At 46.0% G+C, this 12302-nt stretch overlaps 1 protein-coding gene across 3 annotated transcripts in view; it reads left to right on the top strand.

Moving 5' to 3' along the window:
* LOC125015973 (glutamate receptor ionotropic, NMDA 2D) overlaps window positions 1–12302 on the top strand; it is a 48067-nt gene that overhangs the window by 13779 nt on the left and 21986 nt on the right. For 2 of the 3 annotated variants that reach the window (XM_047598105.1, XM_047598104.1), the window contains exons 2-6: window positions 2274–2614; window positions 2924–3130; window positions 4079–4345; window positions 7319–7647; window positions 8803–8917. In XM_047598105.1, the coding sequence (XP_047454061.1) occupies window positions 2327–2614; window positions 2924–3130; window positions 4079–4345; window positions 7319–7647; window positions 8803–8917 (1206 nt within the window). In that variant the 5' untranslated portion in view covers window positions 2274–2326. Of the gene's footprint in view, window positions 1–2273; window positions 2615–2923; window positions 3131–4078; window positions 4346–7256; window positions 7648–8802; window positions 8918–12302 lie in introns of those variants that run through there. The other variant, XM_047598106.1, reaches the window with a different exon arrangement.

Genomic DNA, 12302 nt, shown 5'->3' with positions numbered 1-12302 from the left:
CTCTCTCCCACTCTTCTTTTCCTTTGTGTGTGTGTGTGTGTGTGTGTGTTCATTGTAAGATCCGCTGGCTGCACGCTCTTTATGATTCAGTTTTCACAGACTGGAACACAGTGAACTGCATAGTATGATATATTTAGATGAGGGTTTCATTATGATTTACTTGTACTTTGCGTTATTGTGGAGCGCCTCGGAGAGATGCGTAGTTGGCCATTTGATAACAGACACAGTACGCTGCAGGAAAAAAATAGGGGCCGTATAGAGTAACGCACCGTTCACACCGCATACACACGCTGGTCGGGCAGAGCAACATAAACACCTCATGAGAGTGAAATACGGTGACAGTCCTAACAGTTAATGGCTCAGAGCTCAGTACTGTAGAATACATCTCCACCAAATGATATGATGTACTGTATTCCTGCAGCTTCATCGCTGGCTCTCTTATTTTCGCACTCTCCCCGTCTCCGTCCTTTCCACTCTTTCCTGCCACGTCTTCCTTGCCTTAAAAAACACCCGCACAAAACAAAAAAAACCCAAAACAAAACAAGAAAGCCTTGTTTTCCCCCTCTCCCCTTCATTATTACATCCTCCTTTTCCTTTTCTCTCCTACTAACAAGTCTGTCTCCCCTTATCTCTCCACACCTCCATCTTTCTTCTTTTACCCGAATCTATTCGGCCTCTCATTCCACCGCTCTCTCATCTTCTGCTGCTATGTGTGCCCCAACCACCACACCCGCAAAGCCACCGCACACACCCACACACGCACACACACAAACCCGCAGCCCTGTCACTCAAAACAGGAGGATTGGCAGCGCATTTGTTTAGGCCGAACACGTATACACATCGCCGGAATCAATATTTCTTTTCCTGCTGCTCTCCGTCCATCTTTTATGCCACCTCCAACATTCCAGCGTTCACACTTTGTCCTCCGCCCCGTCTCCTACTCCTCCACCCAGCCTCAGTCCATCTCAAGCCACACGTCCTGTATTTACAGTACTTTTTTTTTTCCATTTCTATTCATTTCGCAGCTCTCTCTTGTGGTTGCTCCCTATCGTTCATTCTTTCAGCCACTTTTTCTGCAATCTCCCCCCCCTTTTCTTTGCTGCCTTCTTTTCTATCCAAAAGACTGATCAGGGTCAAAGAATCGACAGACTGTGACAAAGAGAGCAGAGCTGGATGAAGACAGAGTGAAAAACATAGAGAGGGAAGGGGAAACAGAAACGCACAGAGAGCGAGAGTGACTTTACAGGAAATATTATGTCAGCAGGCCACTCTTAATCAATGCAATTGTGTTTGGTACCTGAAGCCATGAAAATTGGGAGAGGAGATGGGGGAATATGAAAAGGCTGAGCCTGAGACAGAGTGGGGAGAAAGTGAGGAGATGGAGAAAGTGGGGGGTTGGGGGGGCAGTTGGCACCAGTGGTAAATTGAAAATGATGTGCAGTGTTTTTTGTGTGTGTGCCGCTCACATATTAACCCTGCCATCTCCCAGGTAGTCATTATCTTTCCATGTGCTTGCGCGTAGGAACGCGTGTGTGAGCTTGTTTGTTGCGTACTGCGTTAACCCTCGTATCTCTCTATCATTAAGCCGCTCCACGGCCACAGTGCAGCCATGAATTTATCTTGAGGATGCTTGCGTTGTGTCCAAACGCGTGTGTCTGTGCCTGGGTGCGGCTGTGTGAGGGCGAGAGTGTTTACAGTGATCTTAATTGTTGTTATCATTCATGCAGCACAATAACCACCTCCGCCCCCATCTTTGTCTCCGTCTGCTATTAACTCTCTCTCTCTCCCCCTTGCCCCCCTTTCCTCTAACGGCCAGTTTCTATTTTTCCTCATATTGTTCCTTCTCAGCCTGCAGCCTAAATAGCACCCATTTCATCTTCTCTCCGTCTTGCTTTCTTTTCCCGTCCCCCCCACCCCATAGTCCCCCCCTAGCCCCCCCTCCAGTCTGTTTCCTCGTCCAGTTTTTTTCTTCCACTCAAAGCTAACTTGTATTACCCCATGATTGGATTCAAAATTTGCTATGCAGCCTTTCCTGTGTGCAATCTGTGATCAGTTTCTATCCCCCCCCCCCCTCACTCACTCACTCAATCTACACCTCCTTCTGTTCTCCCTCTTTATTCTTTCTGATTTGATTTCGTTCTCTGTACTGGACATCATATAAAAAAAAAAGCGAAGCAACAACACAAAGTCTAACTTAATCTCTTCTTCCCTTGCCTTTTCTTTTTCTTCACCTCCTTCTTCCTCTCTCTCCTTGCTGTCTCTCTTTCTTTCAGGCACCCTCTCTTAGTGCGATATATAGCTGCCTCCCCCCCCTCGGCAGGTTGCCATGGTCGCCATACCTACTCTCTCTCTCCTATTGGTCCTGGCAGAGTGGGCAGGTCTGGTGGACGCCTCCCCCCACCTCCTGCTCCGGCCGAGCCCGCGGGAGCGTGATGCGGGGCCCATGATCAATTTAAACATCGCCGTGATCCACGCCGGTGCTACGGTGCAGGCAGAGGCGGCGGTGGCGGGGCCCGGGGGACGGGTGCTCTACCCTAGCTTCGGTCGGGTATACGGCTCCCTGGGGGAGAGCGTGGTCACCCAGTGGGGCTCTGCTAACGTCATCTGGCTACAGGTTAGACACTGCCTCCTCTACCTAGAGCTTGTTCAGCTTTACTTGAAGGAGGGGAATAACAATGATCATCCATTATTCATACTCACTCATTATTTGAGCTGAATGGGCAGCTCATTGCGGCCGTGTTTAAGCTCTGCTGAATGAGCAGACGTCTGGCTCTGCTCTTTGACCACAGCTTGTATTGTTAGTAAGACATGTCATGCATACTACAGACACCTTCCATGTGAATAACACAAAGTCAAGACACACTGCCCCACTTGGTCAAGTCTATTTGTCTCCCCTTTCTTCTGTCTCCCCTTCATCTCCCAGGTGAATGACAGCAGTCCTAAGACAGTGCTGTCCCAGCTGTGTGAGCTGCTGGCGGCGCGGCCCCTGCAGGGTCTGGTTTATGAAGAGGAGAGGCCCCCCCGCACAGCCTGGGGTCCATTGGCCCCCATGCTGGAGTTTGTCTCCGCGCAAACAGGACTGCCAATAGTGGCTGTAGGAGGGGGAGCGGGGCTGGGGAGGATGCCACAGGTAGGAGGAGGGGGGTTGGGGTGTGGAGGTGTTTGCAGCCTGTGTGCCAGTGTGTGAGCGTGTATGAGAGAGACAGTGAGGAGCGAATCAGAAGTATACAAGTGACCAGTGTCCCTGATTATTTGATTGCACAGCTTCAAATATGAGAAAAAATGTGGAAACCATGTTAATTAGTTCCACGCTCTGTCCTGGAGCAGCGTGGTTTGATAGGACTATGAATGGAGCATAAAGGGAAAGATTCTCACATTACAATGTCACACATCTTCTGTGTGGAGAAAAGGTTTGGGGGAAGTGCCGGTGGGATGGTAGGGATCTGAAGGTCAGGGTCACTGATCAGCAGTGTTTGATCTGTAAATGGCACCTACTGGGGCCGTCACTCAGCCTCTGAAGTTCCTTGGAGGGAGGCAATGAGCAGACACGGCCGTGTATATTAGTGAATAAGGCCGTGCGTGTGCGCGCTGTGCATCCTTGTGTGATGCGACTTCGTATTCACCAGAGGAAAAACTAGTGACATATTTCATCACCAAACAGAAAGAAACTAAACAAAAAGCAGCCCATTTGTGCTGACAAATAGCTGTTTTAACCATTTACACTTGAGGAATTAAATTGTAGCACTTTGATGAACTTCCTTTGAAGATGTACCCACGCGTAGTCCTCCTCCCCTCCCACCCACTCAATAGACTTTTAAGAACTGGTCCCTTCTGGACGTCACAAGAGAATTCACGCAACAATCCGAGCTGTTTTTGCCCCTTGGCTGCACCAATGCTGCTGCTCCAGAAAAAAAAAACTTAAAGTTGTGCATAAGGATGCAGCAGTCCAGAGCATTGCAGTCCTTTGTAGTGAAAATGTTCTTTCTCACTGTGTTGTAGCGGTTTGGTCACAGAGGAAGGATTTTAAAGTGACATTTTTATTTTTTTACCACATCTGCTGCTTTCTTCCCTAAATCAGGAATCAGGTTCCATCTTTCTCCAGTTCAGCTCCTCTACCGCGCTCCAGCTGGAGGTCATCTTTGAGGTGCTGGAGGAGTACGACTGGACCGCCTTTTCCGTGGTGTCCACGCGTCACCATGGATACCAGGACTTCCTGTCTGTGGTGGAGGGCCTGACGGACGGCTCGTTCATTGGCTGGGAGAAGAAGAGTGTGGTGATCCTGAACGTGACAGACGACCCTGGGGGGGCTCGCACGCGCAGACTGCTGAAGGAGAACGAGGCGCAGGTGAGACAGGGGGGAGGGAGGGGGGAAAGAGGGAGGAAAGGGGAGGAAGTGCTGCAACTATCATTGGGGGCCCCCTTTCCGACAGGTGGCTTCCCAGCTTTTTCCTTCCTTCTTCGTCTCTCCCTCTGTCCCTCATATCTCTCTCTCCCCTCTCTCCTCTATCCCTCTGTTCTTCTCTTCCCCTCCCATCTGCCAAGGCATAAAGAGTTCAGCAGTACAACGAAAACCACGAGTCGATCTGATTTGCTGGCTGGCTGTCATGTGACTTTTCACAGGCAGTTATGCTGTGCAAAGTGCTGAAAAAATTAACCTCTAAATATACAGATTTCCTATTGGATACTGCGTGGTGGTATCAAGTCAAAAATATCGTTAACGTCTCGTGTCTTCAACAGTGGGTAGACACCGCTTTCTTTGGGTCTGAACAATATATTCCATGAGTGACCGGTTAACAGCCAACAGCTGGTTAAAAGGAGTGATTATTGCTTCTTAATGTTTACCCACTGGAGGTATTGCTTAGCTTATCCATTTCATAATTAGATTTTAAAACAGATGCATCTCAGTTTTTTCCTATTATATAACCACGACTTTATTTAATTTCACTTCCATATTACCGTAAATTGGGCCAAACCCCTTTCCTATACTTGTAATTTGTACTGATTCATTAATCTTGACAAGAATGAACTGTGGTTTTGGTTTGTACCTCTGATGTTATTCGTTCTTCTAGACCGTATGCTCGCTGTTTCTTCCCTTCCCCACTTTTTTTCCATACTTTCACTCCATTGCACTCTCTCTCAACTTGCCGTTTCGCTCCATAGTCCTACATTTATCATCGTTTACAGCCCATCAGCATCCCTCAAACCTCTTCTTTGACCACAACATCCTCTTGTTCGGCTTTTCACTTGAGTCCGTGTTCGCTCCTTTGCCTACTCTGCCCCCCCTCCCCTCCCCTCTCTTCCTCCCCTACTGCGTTTCTTTGCCTAGAGACAAGCTCACTCTCCTCTGCTGCTTTGCTCTTCACCTCCATCTCTGTGTGGCTATCTTTCACTCATCCACTCCATTCGTTTGTCCCTCTTTGGTGCATGTCTTCCCAGCCACAGACTCTGCTTTCCGTTGGTTCAGTTTAGTCTGGGTTTCAATGTCATCGCTAATGTCCCAGCATGGCCACTGCAGCTCTGCGTGTGTGTGTGTGTGTGTGTGTGTTTGTGTTTGTAAGTGTGTACATGTATATTGGATTCCTTAGGCTCCACTCTGCTAGTGTCACTGTTAATATAACGTACCGCCTGCAGTGGGTTGCCTGTACGAAGAGCTCGCTTTTTAACCTTTCTGCTTTTCACAACAGCACTCTTCTTTAAGCTTTCCTTTACTGCAGGGCTAATAAATGTTTGTGATTGCTTAGTGATGCTGTGTATGCTTGCATCACATTCTCTCTCTCCTCTACATTTACGGTAATGTCTACTACATTGCAGAGGGCTTGATGCAGGTCTCTGGGTCAATTTCTACTAAGCTCTCTCAGTTTCTTGTGTCCCATTCCTCTTCCAGCTTCTGCCTCGTCAGTATTTCTTCTGCTCTCTCTCTCTCTCGTTCTCTGTGTCTGTTGTTTGTTCCTCTCTTTCCCATCTTCAGATATTGTGTGTGTCTGTTTATAAATCTCTGATTCTCTCCTTCCCTCCTCAAATCAGACCCCCCCTCACCCTCCCTCCCTCCCTGTCACTCTCATTCCCTGCCTAATTCGCTGGAGGTTTATTGGCGTACAGGCAGGATTGTTTTGCCAAGCCATTACAGTTCAAAATTCAATGAAGGCGAAATTCTCAAAATGTGCTTTCAGTCTTTTTCCCTCACAGCCCCCCTCCTGCTGCATGAAAGAGTTGTCTTTCTCTTTTTTGTCCTTCAGTTCTCCTTTATTTCCCTTCTTCGCTGATCATTTATTTTTTTCTAAATGCCCCTTCGCTTCTGGTATTTGTCAGTATTTAACCTCAGTGTCTTTTTTTAAAAAAAAACTCAGCTGTATCTTCCTCTCGTCAGTCCCTTCCTTCTCTCTCCATTTTGCCTCCAACCCCTTAAAACCCTCTTTGGTCAATTCCCCGATCCCACCACGTCCACCCACCTCCTTACCTCAGCATGTGCAGCAGGGAGCTCATCCAATGTCATTGCTGTCTTTCTATGATGCCTTTCTCTCGCTTTCTCGTCAGCCTCACTCCATCATTCCACCTCTTCTTTCACAAATACTGCATCTCTCTCTCTCATCTCTCCAGGCCATCATTTCACCAAAATATGTCATCCTTTGCTTTTCCTTCACTACACCCCCACCCCTGCTTTGCAATCTCTAAGGAGTCACTACTCTCTTTTCCCATCTCTGACGATTTCTCCCTAGCCCCTCGTTTTGCCCCTTTTGCCTCCTGTTGTGATCGGGTCTCTTCCCTGCCCTGCTTTTAATAACATACATCAGAGTTTAACCTCTGCCCCCTCGGATTCTCTCCGGTGTGTTTGGTCTTTAACCCCCGCTCCCCTACCCCTTTGGCAGATTCCTCGCCTATCCATCACAGTTTCCCTACACCACCACTTACAACCATTTAATTTTCCCTTTCTTCTTTTCATTATTCATAACTGTAACCAGTTTCATCAGGCCCAAGCTCATTAAGCACTGATCTCCACTGCCTCCTGCACCTCCCGGTGTTTGCTTCACTCTTGAAGGCATACGCTTGACTTCCATAAACCTTATCACATCAGCTTACAGCTATCTGTCCTCTTACCTCTGCCAGCATCCTTGTTATTTTGTCGATATGGCCTTTTCTATCCAACCTCCTCCCCTCCCGTTCAGGTACACTGCTTCTCCAGCTCTATCTTTCTCCCCTTATTTCTCCCACCCTCTGTCTCTCTCCACGTCTCCCCTTTCCCCTCCTTATCTCACTAGTGTGTATGTGTGTGTGTCTCCCCTCGCCCCTGTTCCCTCCCTGCCCTCCTACTGTCCTCCAGGTACGTTTGCTGTACTGCTCCCAGGAGGAGGCTGAGCTGGTTTTCAGAGCTGCCTGGGCCGCTGGTCAGGCTGGAGCCTCGCACATGTGGTTTGCTGTGGGGCCAGCTCTCTCAGGTTTGGGCTTGGAGAGCCTGCCCCGGGCTTTATTTGCCGTAAGGCCCCAGGGCTGGAGGGATGAACCTCGCCGAAGGATCGCTCGGGGTGTCTCTGTGCTGACTCATGGGGCAGTGGCGATGCATAAGGAATACGGAACCACGGGTGGGCCGAACTTTGTCACCAACTGCATGACGGATGCCAATCAGACCCAGAAAATGCGAGGCAGGATGAGGTGAGGGGGAGAGCAAGAGAAAGAGGGAAGCTCTAAAGGAAGAAAATGAGGAGGGAAGGAACAGAAATTTTAAGAACACAGTCGACTGTGTTCTATAAAAAGGAGATTTGGTTTGTCGCCAGAATGAGATGGAAGATATATTGGTGGAGTTGGTAGATCCAGTGTTAGAGGGCAGGCACAGAGGGGATATCTGAATCCGATGCTGGCTATCATCCATGCAAAATAAATGTAGTTGGTGCGTGTAGTTGTGAGTTGGCGAAATTACCCCAGCATCTGTAGCAAGTGGACCATGTCTCATGTATATTAATGAGCCAGCTTTAATATATTCCTTGTAGCCTCGACAAATAGACAGTAGCACACTCTAACAGGTAACCCAAGTGGGTGTGCTTATCGTCTCGGTTCATTTTTAACAACACTCATTCTTGCTCCTCATGCACAGCACATACAACATTATAAAGAGGGAGACTGCTTTCTGTTTGGTCACTGAAAATCCCTCAAACATGTAATTACTAAGTCTATTTGCAGTAATATTTGTAAATGATGCTTAGCACACACAATATGCTAATTATAGGGAAGTGATTAATGGATTCTTCTGTCTTTGTTTATAAATGATGTCCAGCAACAGAGGAGCAAGATGTTTTCATTTCCATTTTTTTTTTGCACTGCTACCTGCTGTTCACTGTCTGCAACTACAAGCCACTGTTTTATCTGATGCATCCTGTCATGCCATAGAAAAAGGCTTGCGGAATTTGTGTTTTGAAGCCAGCGGGATGACATAAGGAGACAATTAGAAGGTGTGTCCTGTGTGATTATCAGACAAAGTATAGAGCTCGCAGCAGATGCAGAGAGCAGCAGTTGTTTGACTTCAAAGATCCTGACAATTCTGCACGTCTGATCCCTCGTCTGTATGTATTTGATTAACAGACATGCCCTGACTGTCACTACAGAGGTGCCGTGATTTAGCTTCAAGTGGAAATAGAACAGGTGTTCTGTTGCATCGAAAGCAGCCTTAAGATTTCTGTTTCTGTTTTTCCTCGTATCCTAAAGCTGTTAATTCATTTGCTAATACTATGTTTTTTTGTTTATTTTTTTTTTTTTTGAAAACATATACTTACCTGTCTGTCTGTCTCCCATCTCCATCCAACAACAATGCAGGTATTTTAGCAACATCACACTGGGTGGTCGGGACTACTCCTTTGATAGTGATGGTTACCTGGCCAACCCCTTCCTGGACGTCATCTCCTGGACACCTGGACGTGGATGGGAGGATGTAAGGACATGACGTCAATTATTTTAATCTAATAAAGTGTTGGAAGAGTTGATTGAAAAGAGAAAACGGCTGATTCTGAATTATTCTGTTTTCAGTATGAACCGTTTTTAAAGATGTAGAGATCTTCGTTACTTTGTCCTCTGTGAAAGTGAAAGGAAAACAGCTCCTAGCAACTGAACCTTGAGTGGGTTTTCTTCAGATGTGAGCAACACTGAAGCCCTAACCCCTCAATGTGAGCTAGATGTTGCACTGTCATCTGAAATGAGCCCGACAGTGAAGATGGGCAGGTTACATGGTTCATGTTCATGTAAAGTTCACTGTGGCTATACGTGCCTAAGGCATAGGATGGAGGCCTTCATCTGATCATTTGACTGCACTCTGTTTGATCTCCTGTGCCCGTTATGTTGCTGCTGCTGCTTCTCTGCTGTTTTCTGGAGCAAGTTAACTCACGCAATGCTGCAAACGCACACACACAAAGCTATGAAATGATTAGTCTATAGACAGAAATATAATTATCTCAAGCTTGATAGTTCATTTCAAATCACTCCTTAGGTAGATGGGTCACTCTTCCAGTTTATAGCTTCTAAAGTGGAAGAATTTCCTGCATTTTTTCATTTTTATCGACTTATTAAGCTTTATTTTGGGGTATTATTGGTGTGAGAAATGTGGAAGCATCACACCGTTTTGGATATTGCCAGGGAACTATTTTGGATGGGCTCATATTTTTTAGTTGGTTTTGCTGCGCTACTCACAGGGCTGTATGGAGCTCTAAAGAAATGCTGGTTGTGATCTGCTTCTCCGTACGGTTAGTGAAGAAACAAAAAAATCCATTTTAAAATGTATGCAAAGTTAGTCCAAGAGATTCAAATCAAGTTGGTGCCTTCCAAAGATACAGTCTCTCTCTTATAAAATATCTTCCATGTGTTTTCTTGCTGAGACGCTACAAAGAGGGATTTCTTTCAGAACTTGAACAGTTGCAGCCCTGCAGCCATATGTACTCACACATTTCATTCTTTGTTCATTGATAGAAAGTAATGTTCTGGTGCGGTTGTGATCAATAAGTGCTTTGTGTTTTGTTCTTACTCCCTGCTTTTTTTTCCTCAAGTCGTTGCTGTAAAATGGGATGTAGATTTAGCGCTGGGTGTCATGGCTGTAGACTCACTGTTATTTTGTGTGTTTGAGGGTGTAGTCAACATAACCGTATGTCAAGCACCAGTACCCATGGCATGTAAAACTGTGGCTGTTGAGAAATCCTTACTATGAAGGCTTGTCACCTGTTGGAGATGTTTTGCCTTTAATACGCCAGGATTTTTTACCCTAGTCAGTGTCAGAAGAGAGAAGCAATGCTCATTTTCTCAACCACACACCAGCCCCTCAATACCACACACGCATAAATACACACACACACACACCAACCTCAGAACATACAGCCTGCATTGGCAAATAATGACAAACACCGCACATGTACAAATGCACGCACACGCGCATAAATTCACACATTGGTGGTTCTCAGCCTCCTGCTGGTTTTAACAGCCCACCAGAGTCCAGTCACAGTGTGTCGTACCATGCTGACTCCTGCCATATCCCTCAAATCCCTTTCAATTATAAGCTCCTGCGCTGGTCCTTCGACTCTGTGCAAACCCAGGGTAAGAAACCCGCCCACATACACACATACATACTTAGAGCTTACACACAGTCATCCACATATGTGCACTCAAATGAGATCACAAGCTGTATGCTTATACACATGTGCCTACACCCTTCTTGCATAAACCCTGTTGCATACACACACACACCCACAATGAGGATAAGACGCCTGTATCTGCCTATTATGCACATCCACGCTGTTGGCTCTCCCTGAATATTTAATGTTCTCTTTACAATGACTGCACCATTACCTAGAGCCTGGGAGCACCCAGCTTAGCTTAGTGAAACTCTGCAGACAAGTACTGAAGGTTGTCCAGCATTAGAACGGCTTGTTTCTGCGGCACATAGAGCTAGATGTTCCAGGATATTATCAGAATTTAATGAACATCTATTAACAAAACTCACAGAAGCTGGAGATTCATTTAAGCTCAAAGTGACTAAGGCTCTTCAAACCTTTGCTCCAAACCCAACTTTCCCTGCCCCATAATATTCCAATGCATTATATTTTATTCTTTTTCTGACATTTGTGTTAGTGGCTTTCTGTGTATTTGTTTTATAGAGGGTATAGTGTGTTCCCCTGTAAGCTCAATCAGTTTCATGTCTGTGTTCCCCAAAAGTGTTTTGATTGAATGTCTATTGATAAACTTCGGTTGGAGTGCAGTCGAAACACTGTCCTCCTCCTCCTCCTCCTCGTCCTCCTTCTCCTTCTCCTCTTAGCCAGCGCTTGCATTAGACAGGCAGACAGGCTGCACAAAGCCGCCAAACTTTGCTTTACTCTACTGGCCTGCTTAACACTCACTTTCTCAGCTTTGCGTGTGTGTTTAACCTTATATCTTCATGTTTCTGTGCGTGCATGGGTATACAATTTGGAGGCACACTTTCTTTTCACTCCCCTCAGGTGCACCTGTCATGTCACTTAGATGTGACTTTTATCAGGAGATAGCACCTAAAATTGTCAAATGACGCTGCAAGAGGAAGCCTAAAAAAAAAAAAAAAAAAAAAAGAATCTTCCTGGGTATGGTGCTGCCTTGTGCTGCTTTCAAAAGTCTGAACATCCCAGGCATAGGCATCCAACACATCCAGAGTGCACATAAACAATGCAGAGAGAAGGGGAGAACAATGATACAGCTAAAGGGAATCTTGACAGACACATTTAGGTCAACAGTGGACACAGACACATAGACGCAGGCACAGAAAGAAGAGAAGAACAGATTCTAAAAGCCAATCAAAAATGCTGGTCTAACCCGTGCACATGTGCTTTTTTTTTCTTAAAGCTTGCATCTTAAACCTCATTTTGAGCAGACCTTGTTTCATAAAAGTTTTTAAATGACAACAAGTTGAGTTAAAGCATAACTGTAGGGCTCTTCATTGACTTCGAGGTTAAAGATCAGGATTTATCCTTACCACACTCACCCCTGTCACAGCCACTCCCACAGGAAAGCCTGTGGCCATCGAGTTAATTGCCTTATTATTGTGTTCAGTGTCTAGTATGACACTGATGTAAATGACTAGTACTATCATGTCAGTGCAGCTGTTGCAATAGCAGAGATGTGACAAGTAATGGCTCAAGTCCCACACAAGAATGAATATTTAGGGCCTAGATTTCTGAAATAAAGTGAGTAGGCAGAATATCATGCGTAGTGCCTGGACAATATAATCAAGTAGAATTCTCTGGCTCTGCAGTACTGTCTTTACAGACCCTATAATATTCAGTTTTTATCAAGACTGTCAGAGAGGT

Source organism: Mugil cephalus, chromosome 11 (genome assembly GCF_022458985.1).
Source record: "Mugil cephalus isolate CIBA_MC_2020 chromosome 11, CIBA_Mcephalus_1.1, whole genome shotgun sequence".
Taxonomy (NCBI): Eukaryota; Metazoa; Chordata; class Actinopteri; order Mugiliformes; family Mugilidae; genus Mugil; species Mugil cephalus.
The sequence above is the reverse complement of the archived record's forward strand: the minus strand, read 5'-3'. Positions and strand labels throughout refer to the sequence as shown.